This window comes from Hylaeus anthracinus, unplaced genomic scaffold (genome assembly GCF_026225885.1).
Source record: "Hylaeus anthracinus isolate JK02 unplaced genomic scaffold, UHH_iyHylAnth1.0_haploid 11985, whole genome shotgun sequence".
Taxonomy (NCBI): Eukaryota; Metazoa; Arthropoda; class Insecta; order Hymenoptera; family Colletidae; genus Hylaeus; species Hylaeus anthracinus.
The window spans coordinates 8,428,083-8,450,375 of NW_026534333.1; the positions used below are offsets into that span (position 1 = coordinate 8,428,083).

The window sequence follows — 22,293 nt, forward strand, 5'->3', positions numbered from 1 at the left end:
GAATAAAAGTATCAAGATGTATCTATTTTAAAAGTAGTAATTCATGAAGTATTCGGTAATTGAAGGATTGAAATAAGAGGATCAGTGTTATGCATATTTAAGAGGCTGATTACACACGTAAAAGGAGAAATGATAAAGAATCATATAGAAAGTTACGTTATGTCTATGCGAATGACGTCTGAATTTTAATGTTTGCAAATTTCTAGTCCTTGACCAAATTAATTTCTCATACTAATTAGCAATTATTAATTATCAGTTACTAACGGGGAACGTAAATTCTTCGTTTATTATTCACAGAGAGTATTCAATCTCCGTTCCTTTTCATAATTTACTATTTTCGCGTATTTAAATCTCTTCAATACACGCTAAATAAACTTTTTTAATATAATTCATAGATGAGCTTGTACTTACGTATACAAATTTAAAGGATGATAATTTACCAGTCCCGAATATGCTATTAGTTATTTTACGTTTCGAATTATTTGAAGTAAATTATAGAAAACCTAGGTTGAAGTATTTCGATAAAAGTCTGATACTGACTATATTTTCAAAGGTATGGAGGTAGAGAAAGATCTTTCAACGTCAGGTAGCGATTTTTTGTTTCGTAAAATTTTTTATTCAGAAATATTTTACGTTTTCTAGAAATTACTTTAAACTCTCTCGCGCGCCTCTTAACCGCTAAAACGTTCAACCAAGGGTAATCCCGGCGCCACGGAACCCTTACAAGCGTTCTCAGACGACGTTTCCACGAAACGATCGATCCTTCGCCAGGATATGTGCGCCGAAAAAAAAAAAATAATAGAATATAAGGACTAAGGGATCTGGGGAGGGGGGGGGGAGGAGGATACGGTGGTTATGTACAAAGTTGAGTGTCCTCTTAAAAGGATTCACTCCGTTCCCTCGAGGAGAGAATCCCTTTCATACGCAATCGACGACAGAAACGTTTCGCGAACATTCGCTGGGAAAATCCTGACTGCAAGACAATTGACTCTTTTCGAAGAATCGTACACGCAACAAAAATAATAATAATTTACTTATCATTCTACGCTCGTCATTCATCCCTCGGGAGATCGCTAATTTCTATATATAATTATAGATTTACGATTTGAAAATTTTTATTTTTTCAACAGAATTCGTCGTCTCCAAATTAATAATATAATAGCTATTAATATTGATACGTTTAAACAGGTTTCCAAATAAATTGCCATTGCTGATGTTCTTATAGCGTCAATATAGTCTAAGCAACAAGTGTGAAAACTGTATATAGCGATTTATTCGCTACGTTATTCCGTTGCGGAATTATTCACACGAACCTTCGTTTGTATTATAATTTCTTTGTGAATGTTTGTCCACTATATTTTTGAATAACTAAGATAAAGGAATATATTAAATAGAGTAAACAACAAATCACTGAATAACTAATAAAATGATACATATAGTTGAATATAGGATTGAATACAATACAAATAGAATCGTACTACATCGATTAATTTTAGTATCAAGCATCAAATTATTTTTGTTTACTAATATATGAGCCGAATTATTTTATTCGATAAAATATTAAATTCTTCTTCTTCGTATTATTTCAATACCATCGACGTCATCAAAACATGTCACGGTCCCATCACTGTTTTCAATCTTCGATTCTCGTAAGGGGATTCTTCGAATTCCGAGTACCAGCGTTGAAATTGCACGTCAGGATTCGACTCGAGCAGTCCTCTGCAAGGGATTTCGCGTTCGCGAGACGTTTGCCGCGCGTTTATCTCCAGGAATGACCGACCACGCCAGAATTGGGCAAAATATTATTCCAAATAACGAGTAAATTCTCGAAAATTTATTCGTGAACAACGAATAAGGATTCAATGAGCAGCGTTATTCGATCCAGATTTGTTCGAATGAGGGTTTATTTTTAATTCGAAAGGCCTCAACGACGAATAAATGCGATGTATAAGTCAACTGTTTCACATCGATTCGCCCTGTTTCTCGTTGATTCGTTCGAATAAGATACTATTCTTTATATCGTTTGAAGCAGAATTTATTCGAAATTTTGTTCGAATAGTACCCAACTCTGGACCTCGGTATCTGCGATCGTCGTGTGTTCCTCGAAGTCACGCGCCTCTCGATCGATCGATATCACGTGTCCGCGATTGCTCATTTTTTATTCGCGGTGAAACCGTCGCCAGTCGGGTCGAGTAGCCACGGATAATAGTTGGGGCACTCCATACAGGTGAACAGACGAAGGGTCTCGCCTGGAAGCTCCCTGGTGGTCAATGGGCACGCGTTAGGTAAAGAACAGTAGGGCTGTCCTTTTTCGTCGCAGGTCTCCTTCCAATCCTGGAAATCACGCAGGGCTGACAGCTCCGTGGGCGTCTGCATCCACTTGATAACCTGCAAATAGAATAGAAATATGACAGACTTTGGTCAGACGAGCATCGGATTTAATTTATCGCAGAATCTCTGTCCGTGAAATTTTTACTCGCGATCTTTAGATCAAATCTTTAAATAATAAATACGAAATGAAGAGCTATTCGCGTGTTATCCGGCAGGTAAAACTTAAAAGTTGAATTATAGAGTGAAATTATATTTTGCGTTGAACGAATAGAAAGTTATTTGAATAATTATCCAGGATATTTTACGAATTGTTTAACACATTCATTTCAACGTTGCAATTAATTACAAAAGTTGTAAGAAACGTTCAACATTAACTTTAGAATTAATTACTTCTTCATTCGGTAAATCGATCATGTAACTAGATTGAATGAAACTTCGATATTCAATGTACTCATTTAACGTTGCATCGTGATAATTTCTTTCGATCGACCCATTTGCTTCAGTTTTTAATGAAGAATACTCTCATAAACACAGCAATTATCGTACAAAATATAACAATATTTGCGATAACTATTCTCGCAAAAGAAGATTTGTGGTTTCCAGTTTCAAAGACTGCGCCCGAGGACCGAATGAAGATATTGTCTGCAGAATAAAACTAAAACAAGTAATTTTCGATGGATTATGAGTCGATCGTGGGAGCTTACGGATACATCGAGACTGTCGGCGACGGAGAGCGGGAAATAGTGTTCGTATCATGCGGCTAGATTGAAAGCGGAAAATAAATCGACGGAAAGCGAAATAAAACCACGAGACGAGGCTTGATGGATCACGAATGAGAAACATCGTGATGCGGCAGGATTGAAAACGAGAGATAAATTGGAATAAGCCGGGGTAGTCGTAATAACAGTTTCTGCAATGAGAAATCTCTCGCTGGCTGCAAACCGTTCCCGTGCGTTTTAACGAAGAAAGTCGTGGGTTGAAAATTGTAACGTTGAAATCGAGTCTGAGATGGAAGAAATTCTCATATAGATAAAAAGATCCACTAACGAGTTAGAGATAAACATCGTACGTTAATACATCGTTCGAAAAATAGAATTTAAATTGTAGAATGAAAATGAAACAGCATGCGAAAATTTATGTACAACGAATAGAAACGAAATATGATAGTTCTCACTTGCAGAATAAATAGAGTAAACATTTATTGATGGAGTAATTACATAATTTTATAAATCAAATGAATAAGCAATGGCTGAACGAATTCGTTTCTCAAATAGGAAACTAAGCAACAACTGGATGATTAATTTTATAATCAGAATAAAGAAAGAATAACTGAATAATTTACTTTATAAATAGAATAAACAAGACACGACTAAGTAGTTTATATTGTAAATTTTATAAACAAGATATAAATAATTGAATAATTCGTATTATAAATGGACTAAACAAGCAACGACCAATTGTTTCATATTATAAATAAAATAAATAAGTAGTGACAAAGAATTCAGTTTACATAACCAAACGAAGAGCAGAATCACTCACCTGGACCATGGTGACGAAGTAGACATCACTCCTGGCAAGCATCTCCTCGATGAACTTGATCAGCTCCTCTCTATACTCCTTCTTGCTCTTCAACCAAGAAGCGTGGAAGTGAAGACCCAACGGGGCCCTGTTGCTGTTGAAGTGCCTGTTGAAGTTGTGCCTGAGCAGCCTGCCGAACTGTTCACCGGACTGTATATTCGAGCAAGAGTCCACCATGTGGCAACCAGGGAGCGATTCGTCGAAAGTCGGGTCGTCTCTTCTGTCCAGCTCGTTCATCACCATCTCCCAGACCGGATGGGACCGTGATGGACAATTGCCACCGTTTCCGTTGCACTTGTGCGGCATCCTGAAGTAGAGGGTGTACGGCCAAATGGGCACACGACCCAGGGACGCGGTGATGGAGGCGTCGTAGACGAAGAACTGATCGGCCATCATCTCGAACTGTTTGTTGCCACCCACACGGAGGTAAGGAGCCCTCATTCCAATGATGGAGCCGTCGGTGATGTTGGCGAATCGCTCGATGATCAGCCTGGCGCCGGCCATCTCGGCCAGCCAGTCGTCGTAGCTACCTTGGGTCCAGTATTGTGGATCGTCTTTGTGGGTCAGAGAGAACACGGAGATCTCGTGACCGCGTCGATGGAGGTCTTGGACCGCCGAGTAGTTGGTGTACTTGTGGGAGACGAAGAAGGTGCCTCTGATCTGGCAGCCGTTGGGATTCTGACGTTGCCCGTTGAAGATATCCTCGTAGAGATCGATGTTGTCGACGTTCACGGCTCCATTGAAGGTGATCGTGATCATCTGGGGCACCTGGGACGGTTCGATGTTGCCAGGGATCCTGGTACCGTCGGCGGAGCAGTAGCAGTCTGGCAAGACGCATTGAGTCGGATCGCAGTCTGGCGCACGATTCGGGTCGGTCTCCACGGCTGGAACAATTATTCGTTTGTTTACAGGTGGGTGAACCTTTTTCGTAAAGGAGGCTAATAATATGTTTAATATTATTAAACATGAATTATTGATCAGACAGGATTATTGATGAAGCATCAGAGAGTTGGACTCGATTATTCATCATTTTTGTGACTAAGGGACTTCAGTAGGTCAAGGTTAAGATTTCGAGCAATTTCAACGGTGATGTTTGGTATTTTATGGGTCAAGGTTGTCGCAACAAAATGGAGAGTGAATTAGTTACTTGATTAGGGTATTGGGTCCTGGTATTCAGAACATGGGTGGTTAATTGAGTTCGTTAGGTTAACGCTCGAATTTAGATTAGATTTCTCTAAGCCTGAAAGCTGTAACTTCAAGATAACTCAGCTACTCGATTCATTTTTTATCCGAACAATACTCTGGAATTCTTGGACTGAATCTTCCATCACGAATGAAATCAGAGGAGTAGGTGATCAGTCATCTCGACAACTCAATCGTTCATCCAACCACCTACTCCTCTTAACTGCACTTCTTCGATTATCGACTACTATAAAATGCAAAACATTAACAGTTACTTTCTTTTTCAATTCATTTGTCCTTCAGGCATGGCTAGTCGCAGACACAACAACTACATACTAGTCCAAGAATTCCAAGTCGTAGGATGCCTGCTAGCCACTGAACCGACGTTTAAAATGCAAATGAGACCGTCGATTAGCTTTCATTGGAACTGTTCGGAAAACGTCGCGAAGGCTCGCGATGTAGCGATGGCGATACTCACTGCATGCATTCTCGTCGGATTCGTCCTTGCAGTCTGGTTTACCGTTGCAGAAGAGCTCCTTGTCGACGCATTCGCCGTTACCGCACGACAGTTTCCCTTCAGGGCAGACCGGTTCGTCGGTCCTCAGGATGGGCAAGACCTTACGTGGCTCTGCAAACGTAATCCTCATTAAGGGGCCGGTTCACGCGACCCAATGCCCTCGATGTGGCAATCGATACTATTCGGGCCCGTTCGACGTTCACCTCAGCACTCGAACTGGGCCCGAATTCTACTTTTACTTCGCCCAATTTTATTTACAGAGATCGATAAACACAGCGGCGCAGGAACCAACTACTCGGACCGATGCTGGCCGAGTCCAGCAACTGGGATGACGAAAATAAATTTAGGACAAAAATTATTCAACTGTAATTCACTGTTTCGTTCACTTCTATATTATGGATTATTTTGATTTGATTCAAGTGCTAATTACATTCTAAAGGATGACTTAATTCAACTTTAACAGGAAGGCCTTCACAAGTAATTGTTATAATTCAGAGTTAAAAGAAAAGGGGATTTTCGTATTAATTATTAGAATTCGTTAAGAAGAGAGAGAGAGAGAGAGAAAGAGAGGGAGAGAGTCGGTAATACAAAAATAATTTGATATAGAGTTCGTTGCATAGATTTATTGCAAAGTACTGTTTGAAAGATTGTAACTTTGACTCCTTTAATTATATCTGATTATTCTGCGTATGGAATTATTATATTCGTATGAATTGTCAATGAAAACTTTAGTTTACCGATACATCACCTGCTTTTCTAAATAAAATTACGTCACAGGAAGTTGAACTCATCCGAATTGCGAGACTCGCCTCGTATAATGATGCATTGATAACCCTTTGTGGTAGACACTCTGTTTCAACGATATCAGTGGCAGCGAATTACAGTAATAATAATTAGAATTATTGCTCGTCGTTCGTATTTATCGAACGTTGCAACGCTCAAAGGGTTAAAGTTGCTACTGTGCTGAATTAATGTCCACCCAATTCCAAAGCTACGGGGTACCTTGCCAAATCAAGTATTAAGTATCAAACTAATTACGTTTTCTAGGGCAAATTGTGTTTTATATTTGTCGCCTGTGTAGTCTAATATGTACACGTACAAACTTTATATACATACACGTGCGAGATGCTAGTTCAACGCTTTCACGAGTGTTGAATTTTCAAATGAATATCCCAATGAAAATTCAAGATTTATATTTACTAAAACTATTACTGGAATTTTATTCAAGACTCTGAAATTTCATACTCAATGGAGCTTATATCTTACTAAGAATTTAATATGCTTTAATTGAAGAGATTTTAATAATAATTAGATATGTATACAGGAAATTGGTTATAATAACCAGAACGTCAACAAAATGTTAAATTTTCCAGTGAAAATTTCGATAAAGGTCGAAAATTCATAGCACACTGCTCATCTAGCGTGCCCTCATTTAAAACTGAAAACCACAAACATAAGCAAGAATCTACAATTAGCGCTGCGTTATCGGCCGCGAAAGCGTGAACGTTTTTGTGGAATTCGGATTTAAATTCTACGTTCCTACGCCACTGTCTCCAAGTCACTTTTATCGTTCGACCAACAGTAATTTCGTTTGTATCTTTCCCCTTCGTTCGAGAACATATCTCCCCGTTTCGCGACAACCTGCGACAGGAAGATGCAAAAAAAAAAAATAAATAAAGACCAACAGGGGCCGAGAGATGCTTTGGAGCTTCTCCGTTATCGTCCACATTCAACTCTCTCTCCTCGGAATCGGTCTTGAACGTTCGGCTGGAAGGGATCGCGGATTCTGCAGCTTGGAAACCTTCAAGATCGTTAACACGCGTTGGAATTTCGAGAGGGGAAACGTGTATCGAGTGATCGACTATCGATGCCCATCGCGAGAGGAGAGTGGTTCCAAGTCGAGAGTGCAGGTTTGGTTCGTTGGCTCGCAACGATTCGCACGCAGGTGAACCCGTGAGACACTTAGGCGTGTTGTAAATGAGAGAACAGACACATGGAAGTAATACAGCGATGGATCGTTTGCAGATGGCGAAAAAAAAAACAGGCAGCGGAGAAATAGAAGAGGAGGCGGAGGCTCGACGAGCTACGTCGAGGAACGAATACGCGAGAACAGAAGTGATTTGTGATGATTTGAATCCCTCCCCCTACCCAGAAAACATAAATGCGGCACTCGCGTGCTCCAATTTAAGTTCGGTTTCGACAATCCGTATTCGCGATACTGAAAACCTATTTTAATTCCCATCGATACGACTGTAATTGCGACATTCTATAGATGCTACGTGGGGGGGGGGGGGGGGCTTTAAATGTCATCCGAATTTAATTAAATGGAACAAAAATAAAAACTGCTCCCACGGTTTATACGAATAATTTTGATTAAATATAGTACCTGTAACTCCACCCTCCCCCCCTCCCTCAAAAAGAACGATACCACTCAAAATTCCATGAAGAATTTCACGAACAAAAAAAGCTCTTCTCACGGCTTATATCTCGTAATAAAACTCGTAAGAAAATAATATCGTTCTTGGAATCCCCGAAAAGAGACGCTACACCCGAGACTTTCCCATCTTCCATCAGGAATGTTAAGAACAAAAAGCTACCCTATTTACGCGATTAGTAATAAACGCCCGATGGAACAAGGTCACGAATATAACTGTGCTAATAATATCAGAGAATCGAGATCGATAAAAAACGGTGACAAAGACGTCCCAGAGAATGATGAAAAGCTGTCAGAGATGCGTTTACGCCAACGAGGACAAGATGAGTGCCGAAGGAAGAGCGTCTGCACGCGAGAGAAAATTAATGATCTATCGATCGCCTCGCCAGCTCGATTCGAGCGGCGATGGCGTGCGAGCCTAGGCTGAATAACGAGGAGCTCTCGTAAGGAGGCCAGATCGTCGAAGCGAAACCGATCTAGATGCGAGAAGGTAGAGCGAGACAGAGACAGAGAAAAAGGAGAGAGAAAAGTGACAGACAGCGACAGAGTAAAAGAGAGAAGTGAGAAAAAAAAATTATAAAATAAAAAGGGAGCGAGATCAGCGATCGAGAACGTGCTACCTCGTACCTGGAGCGATCATGAGGAGAAAGAATCACGCGTGTACGTGTGCCCGTGTGCGGTAATTACATACAGGTGTGGGTGCGTGAATTTTATCAAGCTCAAAAGCGATTGCGTGTCACCGTCGATGCCGAGGGACGCGATAAACACGATTCGTTCGTTTCTCGAACTATGGGAATGGAATGAGATACGTATTTGTAAATTCTGTACAACTTTCAACATACTTCATTTATTCATACGAGTTTCGTCAGTTTGGCGGTTCTTTGGTATGTGAAGTAATCATGGAACGAAATGAAGAATTAATTAAATTAATTTACTTTAGTGGCATTAGAATTTATTTGCCGATTAATCAAATTGGAATTTATAAATTTATATCAACATCCGCAATATTATGTCGCGATTCTTAATTCCATAGTGGAATTCTCAATTTCATATTAAACATCGCCTGAATTTTAGCATAAAATTCTCAAAGTATGGAACAAGAAACTCACTTATAAATTACGTTGAAATATACTCAAAATTTTAACATACAAATTTCGTAGGTTTTTAAATTTAGAGATTTTTAAAGTCCGAACTAATAAAGTAACAAGGAAAATTGTCTATTACTCGAATCTTTGAATTTATTCAATGTTTAATTTATTTTACCAGTGACGTAACGGACACGATTGGTTCTTTAAAGTCTGCGAATGTATTTCCCAGCCCTTTGTCGGGCAAATAAATTTGATAAGACGCGGTAACAAGTTCCTAATGGCGTTGCGGTTTTGTGTAGAAAATATTCGTTAATACCGTGTTGCATGGCGATTGCCTAATAGAGAACGCGAAGGTGGTATAAGAAATGACTGATAGATCGAGTTTTTGTCGATTCGTGAATTATTCTGTCGATCGAACGCGATGAAAGTATTTCTTAGGTAATGTTTCGATATTGACCTCCTAAATCCGGATAATTAGTTTCGAATTATTTCCAACGCACAGGAATCGAAAAGCAATTTGTTCATTATACCTACACGAATTTGTAATAATATTTTCAATGTGAAATTGTTGTTTAAATATCAGAATATTTCAGGTAAAATGAAGTACAAAACATAAAGAACCAATATAACGTTAAATAATAATATTGCAAATACTAGTCAATACTGACTCCACCTGACTAGAAAATGTTTGTAGATATAATGAAAACTTGACGTTTCTAAAGATTTGTTTAATTCAACTTCTCATCAATCTCTATAAATTGATTTAGTTCGAAACTTGTGTAAATAAATAACGAGTAATAAACAAACGAAAAACAAAAGAAATCAAAAATAGATTCTAAATGAATAAAATAATCGAAAAGTAATAAATAACGATTCGTATTAATAGTTATTTCGACGTCTGTCGGTAGAATGGATCGATCAATCGTGTTTCTCAATTTCTCTGGGGGAACGGTGGCACGCAATCGCGTTTGGATGCGATTTTTCCGACTAAGCGCTCGTTAACGAATAGCGGCGAGATTCTCGGCGTTGAAAGTGCGTACATATTTTCACGGTTGTTAGTCGAGCAAGGTGAATCGATAGAGTTGCGTGAACTGGCGACAGGAAGAGGTCTTCGAGGTGGGTACGAAACTAGGTTAGAATAATTCGAGTCCTACCGAGCGCTCGAGCTTCTCGTCTCCGCGAGCGTACAGTGCACTTTCGCTCAAAATCGAAACCAGTCTTTCAACGGCGAATCGAAAGTGGCCAGACCGGAGATTACAGCGTCTCGAAAGCGACTTACGCGTACAGTAACGTTCATAATTATCCCAACGACTCCACCGTGTCGGCCGAAGCGGGAATTATTTACAAAGGAACGCGCTGGTTAGCGTTTATCGTTTGACATTTCACAAAATTGCTATCGTAACTGCTGATACAATTTTTATTAATTATATTTCGGAAGTGTTGGTGAATTTAAGTTTACAGACAAACAAATTATTCGATAAATTTCGAATTTATGGATAGTTACATATGTTCGTTTATAGATTATGCAAAATTCACAAATCAAGGAATAATCCATAAATTTTTAATTATAAAAGTATCTAAAAAAGGTATGATTCATATATAGTTTTTCAATTTCAAATTCGTAGGTACTTTTATAATTAAAAATTTATGAATTATTTCTGAATTTCTAGTTAGACAATTAAAATCAATATACACTAAATGACTGATTTCGTCATATAAATATACTCGAGAGTAATAAAAACAATTATTCCTCAAAAAAAGAATCACAAACCAGACACATTTGACAACAATCAAATGAAAATTCAAAAAAACTTCCTCAAATGAACAAATTTTGTATACTAAAAAAATTGAAGAATAACGTATCGAAGTACACATCATTAGGCAAATGGCATTTCAGATCGATGGAATATCCAACGATAGCGACTTCAAGCACGTCCCGAAATTTATGGCAACGAGAGTCATACGCGATCCGATACAGATTCCGTTTCGTTTAGGACATTTTTTTTGTCTGTTTTTCAGCACGCGAACGCGTTCATCTTTCGAGAAAGAGCTCGATTAAGTTTAGAAAGCCGCGATTTGAGATACACGCGGCAATAATAATTATGAATGCGTGCACGCAGGCATTTTCACTTCACGCGCACGGCCCAACGCGTTGGGTGAACGTTTTCAACGTCGCTGAGGTACGGTAACGAGGCGAAAAAGAAAATGTTACAAAGTCAAAAGCGTTAGTCTGGCGTGTGCGTTTAGAAAGTTACAGGAAACCAGACGAAACGTTTCTATGTAATGTGGAACGTTACTGGTTGAAAGACGATCGAAAGCTGAACGATCTCGTGCGCTGATAGAGATACGTTCGTGTTGGAGATTTAACGAGTTTAGTTTGAGGAGACGAGAAGAATCGCGGTGGTGGATCTCGATAGCGAGCAAACGAGGATAGTAAGTGCGTTAGTAGAATTACGAATGGTGCGTGCTACGTTGCGAGTCTACGAAGGAACACGGGGGTTCTTAGTGTCTTCTCGAACGATCTTCGACGTCCTCCGCGCGAGGATGGAAGATATCGTTCGGGAATTGGTCATCTTACCCACGAAGGAATGCGTTCGTTATAAGTTGGACTTCTTAGATCGTGGGAATTTAAATATATTCGAGGTTTATCTAATTTGGTCATTTGTGTGAAAAGAAACTGTGGATATAATACAAAAATATTGTCGAGTAACTATATCAGTTAAAGTGACGTCTAGAATCTGAGACATTAAATAATTGGCTACATTAAGAGAATGATAAGAAACGAGACTGTTTGATAAATGACGGCTTTAACGTGATTATAATAAAAATATATTACAATACAACATCAAATAATTTGGTGTTTAAAATAAAAAAGACATGAACGAGTTCCAGTTGACGTCTAAAATCGAACAAAAAATAGTAACAAGAATAATATAATTAAAATTGCAAAATAAACGCATCAGATAGTTTGCTAAGTAAACCAACATCGACCTGTCTTCCTTTCCATTCGATAGAAAACAAAATTTATAGATGATTACCCTCTGTTGTACGAAAGAAATGATAATGAACGCATTTTCTAGGGAAGGAAACCACTAGACACGTAGAAAGACACCCCCGGGTTCACCCTGGTCGATACATCGACTTACTCTCGAGCTTGTCACAGTTGGTGACTTTGCCCTTCCAGTCGCAGGTCTGTTTGTCCAAGTCAAAGGCCAGTCCGCTGGGGCACGTGATTTGCTTCAGGCCGGACTTCGTGCACCTGTTCGCGGGACAGAAAGAAGAGGGGGCGTTTTTCAGTAACAGGGTTCCAATAAACAATGCTTACTCTCGAGCTGATCGCAGTTCTTCACGTTTGTCTTCCAGTCGCACGTCTGCCTCTCGATGTCGAACGCCAAACCTGTCGGACATCGCACGGTGGCCAATCTGGTCACGCCGATCTCCGTCGCTTTGTCGCATCTGCAGTTAATTTAGTTTGCTTTTGTCTCGATCACGATTGTTACTCAGGGATTTTTTTTATCAATGGCTTCATTATCGTGATTATTTTGTTGCCAGGGTGCTTCAGAAAAAATTGTATTATATGGCTCTGTTGTAATTCATTTATACTACCTGAATGATATTAATGGTAACATAATGTATATCCAATAGATTACATCTACAGGCAGTGATCAAAATTTATAACACGACTAAGAACTATTTGGCCTCCATCATTAAATTTCCAAAGAGTTATAGAAAGTTGGAGAATTCCAACTATAAAATCTGCTTTCAATTATACAACTAAACCACAATTTTCTTCTTGCAGTTAGAAAAGGAACAGTTACTTATAAATCATTCCATTAGACGAAATTAATTTTTAGCGAGACTGATAAAATCAACCACAAACTACTGTTGTGTAACAACAATGTCATGTAACCATGGCCAATAAAATATTACTCAATCCATAGTGTTTCAGGTTTCAGTTTCCTATTTATGGGCTAATTAGATAACAATCTCTCATTGGTAACCAATTTTATCGAAATATACTTGATCAACTAGTGACTGTTAGACATATAATTAAATTTAATAGTATTTAACTTAATAATATTTATTATAGAAACTTTTTTTCTGTTAGAATAATGGGGTCGTACAATGCTATTTCAATAATAGATAACAAAATATTTGTTGCCATGATAAAAAGTCGATTAATAAACCTTTCAATAATTAGAAATACAGTTAACAAATTTTTGCCTTCCCAATTATTCTTACTTCCAAAAAAATTTCACAATTCTCATCAAACTCTATTCTAGGTGGGTTAAAAACTGTACCCTCTTTTGCTTAGCTTTACTATTTTATTGATAAAGTTTCTCATTCATGTGGCAATACTATGACCTAACGGTAAAAATACAATAAGTGGAATCAGAAATTTATACAAGTCAAAACGCGTTAATAAGTTCTTGGCACTGTGCGTCCTTGCAGCTTGAATTTTCTTTTTCTTTTATAATCGTGTGCCTTAAAGAGTTAAATCATTCCAAACAGCCAATATCTTTCATTCACTCCGTCCGAGATACCCAACAGATCGAAAACTCTATTTTCCATAAAAAATCGAGTCACGTTATCGGCCCAAGTTGATTCGAAGTCCACGATTGGCAAAGCTTTCAAACGCGCGACATTCTGTAGGAACTCTGTTCCTGTTCCGAGGATATTTCTGTGTCCTTGGGGACGGAAATACACCATGCCCGTTCAAGTGACTCAGGACACTCGGTTCTGTCGTCATCGTTCTGCAAAGCGAGTCCTGTATCCAGTATCAGGCTCACCTTGAACCTTCGAACGCGGAATTCGATCGCCGGAGGAACCGGAGGAATTCGCTTTTCAATTCTCGGCGACGTCGCCGCTGCGTTCTTTGATCTCCCGTGGACGTAAATCGCGGTTTTACCGTTAACATCGCGTGCAGAGACCGATCGGTGTCCTTCGAGATTACGTTTACCGCGATACGGAACCGATCGCCGTCTGGAAACTACGAAACGAAGCTAATTCGACCGGGACGATACGTAAAAACGCTAGCATTCTGGTGGACGCCAGATTGGTTATTATTAATGTAAAAGGTCTGGAAATTTCATAATTTTTAGCAGGGAATCGAGTCTATACAGAGTCGAGATGTTCATTTTGGATTGTCGCGAACACTGATAGTTAGACTGCGAATATTTATGCAAATTCACATTTTCACAGAAAAAAAGTTGAAATTTAAACGAAAGCTTGTCTTTTCTGTTAAACGGTGTAACGCGTATATTATTGTCGATGTACGGACGGTGTATACAAATTGCAGAGCAATAATTTGTTCTAGTTTGATAATAGGTTAATTGTTGTCAATCTTGTTCTACAGAAATTTTGTTGACCTTTTGCTTCGGGAATTACCATTAAAGTAATCTTACATTGAAATTCTCGCATTTAAGTATGTCAACGTCATTGAACAGATAAGTAAAATAGATGGATAGTAAACACTTTTTCGAAGTTTACCTTACAACATCACGACAGTCTCCTTCGACGCTCAACCGGAAGTACTCGTCTCCTGGCCTGTCTTGGCACAATTCTTCAGCGTTTGCATCGAGCCCGTCACCTCCCTCATCGTCTTGTGCCCTGACCTGCGTTCCTGAAAATACACAAACCAAGTCAGTGTTTTAGATCAAGTATTTCCCAGTTATCTAGTTACCAGTACAATAACAAAATATGATTAAAATAGTGGAGTAGATAGGTATCTCTCATAAGGACTTTCATTTATGAAAATAATCTCATAAATGAAAGTCGCATCAAACATATCTTAATTAACAAAAATTCAACCTTTGCTGTGGGCCTTCCTCGTGAATATGAGAAAAATATTTCTAATCCTGTTTGAAGGAGAAAAGTGATCTTGGAAAGTAAAGAGAGGTTACGCCCCACCCTTTCGTCTCCACCATCGACAATTACGTACTTTCTATCACCGATTACATAAACGACTCACAATTCGCGAGAGCAATCCCTAACGTGAACTCACAATCAATATCTCTCGCTTCTTTCTCCACTTCTTCCGAAAAAAAAACCGACCACAGCATAGAGAAAATGTCAGAAAATGCAAAAATGTATAACGTAGTTTATTTTAAACGAAGCAGCATTCTTTTCTTTCTTGGGCAAGCAAAAGAAGCCAAGATTAGGTAACAAACCTGACAGGTACAAGTTTTAGTCTTTCTATTTCTAGCCTGAATACTGCAAAGGCATTCTAAATTTATCTTAGACATTAGTTGAAATTCAGAGAACGTCTTTGCAAGCAATATTTAGTATTCACTGACATAAAATAAAACGAATGGTCACGATCAGATCAAATGATTTTCTTGTCACATGTTATTAATGAATATTGAACACTGTTTGCAAGACCTACATCTTTTTGGAATTTTCAAAATATTGGCGGACATAAATATCACGAAATTTATGAATGTATTAGATCCCCATGTGAAGAGCTAAGCAGTGACGACCTTCTCATTCGACGGTTTTATACAAAACAGCCATTTTAAATTAAATTATTATATATAAATAATTTGTTTAAAGTTCCCCAATTCCGAAAATAATTCCGAAAATATGGCTGTTTTTTCTTGCTCTAGAGTGGCCTAACTCCCCCAAAAATGTTTGCAAGCCAAGATCACGAGTTTGTCGATTTTTTCCACGTTTCGAATGGATGACAATCAGCGAAGATGGATACATTACAGGTTCGAAAGTCAAACGACATCGACAGTGTGACATTTGAATAAAAAGGGCAGATTCGTACCGGTCGGGGATTAGTCGTGGAAAATGTCGCGATCGCTGAAAGCCACGATACCGAGGAGATCGTAAACCGAACAAGCCGGGGTCGCTGAACCCCCGTAGAAGTAGAAAGTCTTGGAAATGTCAGGGCAACACGTCGGGGGTGGGGAGGGAAGCGACAGCGGTTCTCCAAAGTAGGTTCTGGCTGTCTCCCCTCGACCCTCTTCGCTCTATCGTCGTATCGACCACACTCTTCGAGGCTTCGATCGTGCCTGCTCCCCGCTCGTGGATCGTGATCAGTGATCGTGATCATCGTTTCCGGACAGACGACAAAATTGTACTTTTTTTTTTTTTTTTTAAATTCATTCAACTATTCCATTCGCTAAATCAAGGCAGGGCATAAAATGTGAGTAGAATAGTTATGTCAGTCTTGAGATATGCATCTTCCAAGCAAAATTCTTAGCTGTGTATTAACAAAATTTCGAATGATGAGTGAGACGTGAACAGCTGTCCATTCGTTAAAGTAGATATCAATGCTTATTTTTATAGGATGGAGTCTCTAGAAACTGTTGAATGTTTTTGGTTAAACTGATTTTCTTATTTAGAATAATAGCGAATCTACTCGTATCTCCCTTTAGTATATAATTATTTACAGCAATAATGACAGGTGATTTTCTCATATTCCTCTTCAGTATATAATTATCGACAGCAATAATGAAATACGTTTTACTCATATCCTTCCTCAGCATATAATTATCTACAATAATAATAAAATATGATTTACTCATAACCAATCATAATTCATTATCATTCTAGGTAATTATATATTGAAGAGTGCTATATGATACTAGCTTTCAACTTTTATACATGAGATTAAATAACTCTGTTATCAATTAGGTAATCCTTTCGTACAAGTTACTATTTAATTTACTATATCAGAATGTTTTGGTAATAAGAGGTACAACATGCAAATAAAAATAAATTACATCATAAAAATAAGACAGAAATATCTCGAAATGTAGATGAAAACGTAACATAAACGTTTTAAAGAAAAATTTGCGTTTTTTCACTGAATCTAATATACCCAACAGGATAATATATTCAATTCTAACTACTGAAAGTAGTACATATTATTAAACTGTCACAATGTCGTCGCACCTAGTGAAGCACCTCGCTACCAGGCGTTGAAGTCACCAAAACATTCGTGACGCTGCGCCTGTTCTCATGCGTTTCCACCTTCCATGCAATCATTATAAAAGTCCTACGCATTTTCTGTATTTTCTACAGAATATTTAAGCATCGTCTGCAACGCTTGAATACACCATTGCATATTCATGCTCTCTTTGAAACGAATTACACGTCAAACAGGTTCATCTTCATGCTAGGTATAGATCGATGTAATAATCGAAGGAAAAAATGATTAATTTCCTTTAATTTTGTGATGAATTTGCACGAATTTCACAAATTTAAATGATAAACGAGCATGACTAGATTGTTTTTTATTTAATTTGCTCACTCGTTGAAACTATTTTGATTGTTTCGGAGATATTTGGATTAGATGAAGATTTCTATGGATCACTGGCCTAAAAAATGACAGATGGAATATAATAGAGTACTTTGATGGCGAATAATTTTGTAAAGAGAATCGCGCAATGGTATAAACTTGAATGAATGAGATTGTTATAGCCTTATTTCATTTGACAGGTGATACTGGGATATAAATGATCTTTGAAGTCTTTTCTATGGTTAATGGGTAATTAGTTGAAGTAAATAGAGTCATCAAACTGTTAGAATAGCATTGCGCTGTCGCAGCCATTGACGTGCCTCGCTACCAGGCGTTGAAGTCGCCAGAACTTTCATGGTGCTAAGCCAGTTCTACGAGCAATAACCACAAAAGTTCCACGTAGTTTCTATACTTTTTATACAACTGTTACGCATCTTCTGCACCACTTAAAGATACACTTGGATATCCATATTTTCTTTGAAAGAATTCGAAATATTTCACTGATATTTCGAGGTGGTACAGATTTTTATAAACGACTGCCGTACAGAATGACAGGTACAAAGTTTAAAATTCCATAGATGAATTCTATATTATTGTTTTGGATTTTACAGTTTAAGTAATCTACCACCCAATCCTGCTAAAAGATTTTCAAGGTTTAGAAATTCCTTCGCGGAGCCAGAGAAGTTTAGAAAGGAACGTAGAAATCGAATCCTGCTGTCGTAGCAATCCGACAACTTTTAAATTTTATCATCGAGACAAACACTCGAAGGTTCTCGTGGGAAATCGTTCCGGCGAGGGAGCTCATAAAACGTCGAATACAACTTTCACTGCTCGTAAACATCGGTGGATCGAAGCCTAAATACCTGGGTGTTTCCTTCAGCAGAGAACTCATCCTCGCCACCGAAAGACTTTCAATCTTCAGAACTGACTTTCACTCGTGAAACCAAAACAACTCTCATTTTAAAGTTCTCGAAACGAGAAACTTGAACATCGTGGTAGATCGAAACTTTTGATGCGTCCTTTCCAGGAAAATTATCGACGTAAAATTTAGAATAGAAACTTATAAGAGGCGACGAAGACGTTATATCAAATTTAAACTTTTCAAGGACCCAAGCTTTGAAAATAATTTCCTCGGCAATAGGATCGACTGATTGTCAGTGGAGGATTTAAATTCTGCGATTAGACAACGCAAATAAAGAAGAAAACTTTTGTCAGATTGTTCTTTGACTTTTAAAGCGTTTTTCGCCGTGGAATCATCAACATATGACTAAAAATCACAAAGCAAAAGGAGAGTAAAGCCAAGGAAGTTCGAGTTTCAGATAAACAATTAAAAATAATTCACTTGTCCAGAGGTTCCATAGCGATGGAATATGGAGGCACTTACTGGGACAAAATTCAAATCTAGAGATTCTATTCGCTGGAAACGCGAAAGAAACTTCCGTTCGGATATGAAAGATGTATTCGGTGGCGCAAAGTTTGAAGATGGGGAATCGACGCGAGCCAGGGCGCAATGAAAATAGGAAAGAGATGCGTGTACTCACCGGCAAGCAGAAGCAGGGATCCAAGAAGGAACAGGAACTTGGGCGACATCGTGATCGTCGTCGTCGCCGTCATCGTCGTTGTCTGGACAAAGAGCGTCTGGACAAGCCGCGCCCTCTCGCCCCTCTATATGTGCACCACCACTCCTTCCTCTTCGTCGGGGGACTTTCACCGTCTGGACGGTGCTGCCACCTTTTCCACGTCGCAAAACGGGGCCCGATCCTTCCTTCCACCTTCGACTAAGAAGGGGACCGCTCGACGAATTCCGCATCATTTCTGTGTTTCTTGTTTTTCGATGGGAATAGCCTGTCGTTGCCAGCGGATCTCTTCAATTACTTTGACTCGGATCCCAGAAAGAGAATTGTCAACTGTTTTGCATACAGGGTGGTTCCCATACAGCGTTGGAATATACAGTAAATCCCATAAATATTCGTACCCTCCATGTCTATTGAAGAAGTTTAACCAAATTAAATAATAGTTTTGATATTACCAAATGAATTTTTCATTATAAATGTGTATATGAATCAGCTTATACATTTATATATACATCAACATATTTATATAAGCATACACTTGGAAACATCAAACCTACCATTTAATTTAAACAAATACCTTCAATATACATAGAGGGTACGAATATTTATGGTACTGAATGTATTTCCAATGAGTAACAAATGACTTGATTTAATTCACAGATGAATCGCGATGTTAAGGTTGATAATAGGAAAGCAAGGGTTTCTTTGGTCCATTAGCAGCAGCTTCGGACAAATTTGTTGAACGTAAAGTAATTGGTTGAAATAATAAAATAATTGTTCCACTTAATTAAAGAAATTTTGTAGTTCATATCTGTATCGGTTTAGAAGAACCGTAGGTTGGGAAAAAATTCCGCGTTCCAAATACTGAGAGTTTCATTCTACTTTCTTCGACGTTTTCTAATAACGATTTCGTGAGCGTTTCTTGCGGGGTTTTTTCATTTGTTTAAGAAATCGATAATGGCGCAGGAGACGAGACGAAGTTTGCTTTTGCAGTTGTCCTTAATAAATGTGGGAACTCGTGACATACTGTTACCGTGCATTCGATACTCTTTGTACGAGAAACTTTATCGTTGATACGATGATACAATGTGTCAGTGAATAATTCCGTGGAATCAATTAGTACAGTTGGGTTGGATTGCAAGAAACAGTGGAGTATGGAAAAATTGTGAACAACTCGAGGTCAGCAGTACTGATTTGGTCATGTGCTTGTAAGAACGCTTTTATTGTCTATTTCCTACGTGACTACAACTAATGAATAAATAAACACTCTGTATTCAATCTTTGTCTTCAGCTTGCCTGCCTTGTTTTGATCTAATCTTTTTTTGTAGATTCTCGTGCTCTGTGCATAAGCTGCTTTCCTTAATTTTAGGTTAAACAAATTTCTTGCTTTTGATTGAAATGAGATATTATAGTAATCCTTCTTTTCTTAATAGTCAGTGGTCAGGAATTAAATATTTAAGCTTTCGAAATATATGATCTCATTGCGATAATGATGGGTTCTTATGTCATTAAGACAATTGTTTCCATCACGGAAATTACAGTTTTCTAGAGGAAAAGTAATTTGCTAACGTGCATTCATTAGTTCGATGAAATCAAAGTTTTATGTAGTTGCTTAAAGGAAGCACTTGCAATTAGCCCTCGGGATATTCGAGGTTCGCATTACGAGGTCGTTTGCTATGAAATCTTGCTTTCTGTCATTTTTTAATACTTCTATTCTAGAGTTCTTGTGATTTTAAGTTCTTGAATTCTTGATTTTCTGAGTTCTTGAGTTTTTGAATACTTGAATTCTTGCTTTCCTCTATTTTCCATCCTTCCCTTTTCCATTCTTGTATTCCTCTTGCATTTTGATATTGTCATGTACATATTTAGTAGATTACTATTAGCTTAAACACTATCAAGATTAAATCAAATAACAGCAGAAATGTCTCGAACGTTGAATTTAAACCCCGACACCGCGGTTACCGCTACCTTCCCTTACATTTTTCATTATTTTCTCGCCCCTGTCACTATTTGAAATACAGCCTCTATCCATGCGCAATAAAGGCGTATTATACTCCTTATCTTCTCCCGTAACCTCATAAGAAACTCATCGTTTCCCGTTTCTTCGCCTCGCACACCGTAGCAGCGACAAAGAAAGCCACATGAATTATTTACGCAGCTTTTTATAGAAGCTGTCCACAGGATGCTGTACCTTCCATCTATCTCTCTTTTCTTTTTTTTTTTCCGTTTTAACCGTTCAGCATCGTGCTTGCGCAACACGTTTACTCCCGAGCTTTAGAGGATGCACCCGGTGGCCAATAAATTTGCGGTTTAAGCGGTAAAAGGTTATCGACGTCGTTCCCTACGAAAATAACTTCTGCTATTGCGTTGGAGGCTGCACACGCCGGAGCTCAGGAAGAAGGATAATGCCGTTCGTATCGATTTTAGTTTACGAATAGAAACAAAAGCAATAGCAGTCTTCTTCAACGTCTTCGACGCGATTTGATGATCTAAGGGGATTTTCTCCTTTGAAGAAATACATTGGGAATAAACGTAGAAAGAGATCTCTTTATCGATTCTTTTTTCTTTTAAACTCTAGCGCCAATTGACTTGTAACTACGCAGCTTTATTGCTCATATTTTTAATAATGACTGCGAAGAAGAAATTCTGTACTGAAAACTTCAGTAAAAAATCAAAAGTTCTATACAAAATGACGATATACAAATAACGGTACAATATCCTTGATCATTCAAGAAAATTCGTACATAATATTTATGTTTCCTTCGATGCAATGGAACTTATACACCGAAAGATTTCGTATTCAACAGTTGGTGCAAGAGTTATTTAAAATTAGCTCGTGGTAAAGTTACGCGATTCACCTTGTATATCAGCTACAAGATTTGAACGAGCCGCTTCCTGAAAGTTATGTGATTTATGTGCCAGTTGCTAAACCCTTCAAGGTTGGCGACCGCCGATCCACAGGTTAAGAAGAATCTTGTTGACATCTCTAACACCACTGAAGGAAGCAGCTCGTGACGTTTTATATCTGTCGCTCCGTGAATAATTCGTTACAATCGAGCATTTCAGGTAACAGAATTTCAGGTTTGATTTTTATCGATGACGTTCGCACGAGTTCTGCGAAATCGTACAAGAAAACAGATTCATGGCACGCTCGTTCTCAATAACAAACCGTTGCGAAAGTTTCGAGTAGATCCAGTGCCGTGGATAGGCAAAATTTTTATTTGATTGTGAGTAAGAGGTGACGAGCGAAACCAACGCATGACGATTTATTCAGTTAGAACAGTTCAATTCAAGTGTGAAATATTTCGTTCTATAATTTAGAAGAAGAAGAACATAATTAT

The 22,293-nt window shown here is 38.3% G+C and overlaps 1 protein-coding gene and 1 long non-coding RNA gene across 2 annotated transcripts in view; one reads left to right on the top strand and one right to left on the bottom strand.

The window, feature by feature from the left end:
- Nucleotides 1-1,097: 1,097 nt before the first annotated feature.
- On the bottom strand, nt 1,098-19,052 carry LOC128887361 (chitin deacetylase 1). The gene is made up of 6 exons (XM_054143181.1): nt 18,920-19,052; nt 14,621-14,753; nt 12,456-12,586; nt 5,570-5,719; nt 3,871-4,793; nt 1,098-2,388 (listed from the first exon to the last, which is right to left on the bottom strand). Exons 1-6 carry the CDS (start codon nt 18,990-18,992, stop codon nt 2,152-2,154), a joined length of 1,647 nt encoding a protein of 548 aa, XP_053999156.1. The 5' UTR covers nt 18,993-19,052; the 3' UTR covers nt 1,098-2,151.
- The window catches only part of LOC128887362 (uncharacterized), a 36,569-nt gene continuing 18,978 nt past the window's right edge, over nt 4,703-22,293 (top strand). Inside the window, exon 1 of the long non-coding RNA XR_008460023.1 lies at nt 4,703-4,820. This is a non-coding gene — a long non-coding RNA (uncharacterized LOC128887362). The remainder of the gene's footprint in view (nt 4,821-22,293) is intronic.

What these genes read in the sequence shown, in the direction of transcription:
- LOC128887361 (XM_054143181.1), bottom strand. Translation starts at nt 18,992, where the DNA reads ATGACGGCGACGACGACGATCACGATGTCGCCCAAGTTCCTGTTCCTT. An exon ending in ATCCCTGCTTCTGCTTGCCG is followed by an intron (nt 14,754 to 18,919) that starts GTGAGTACACGC and finishes GTGTATTTTCAG; the next exon opens with GAACGCAGGTCAGGGCACAA. An exon ending in GAACTGCGATCAGCTCGAGA is followed by an intron (nt 5,720 to 12,455) that starts GTAAGCATTGTT and finishes TTACGTTTGCAG; the next exon opens with AGCCACGTAAGGTCTTGCCC.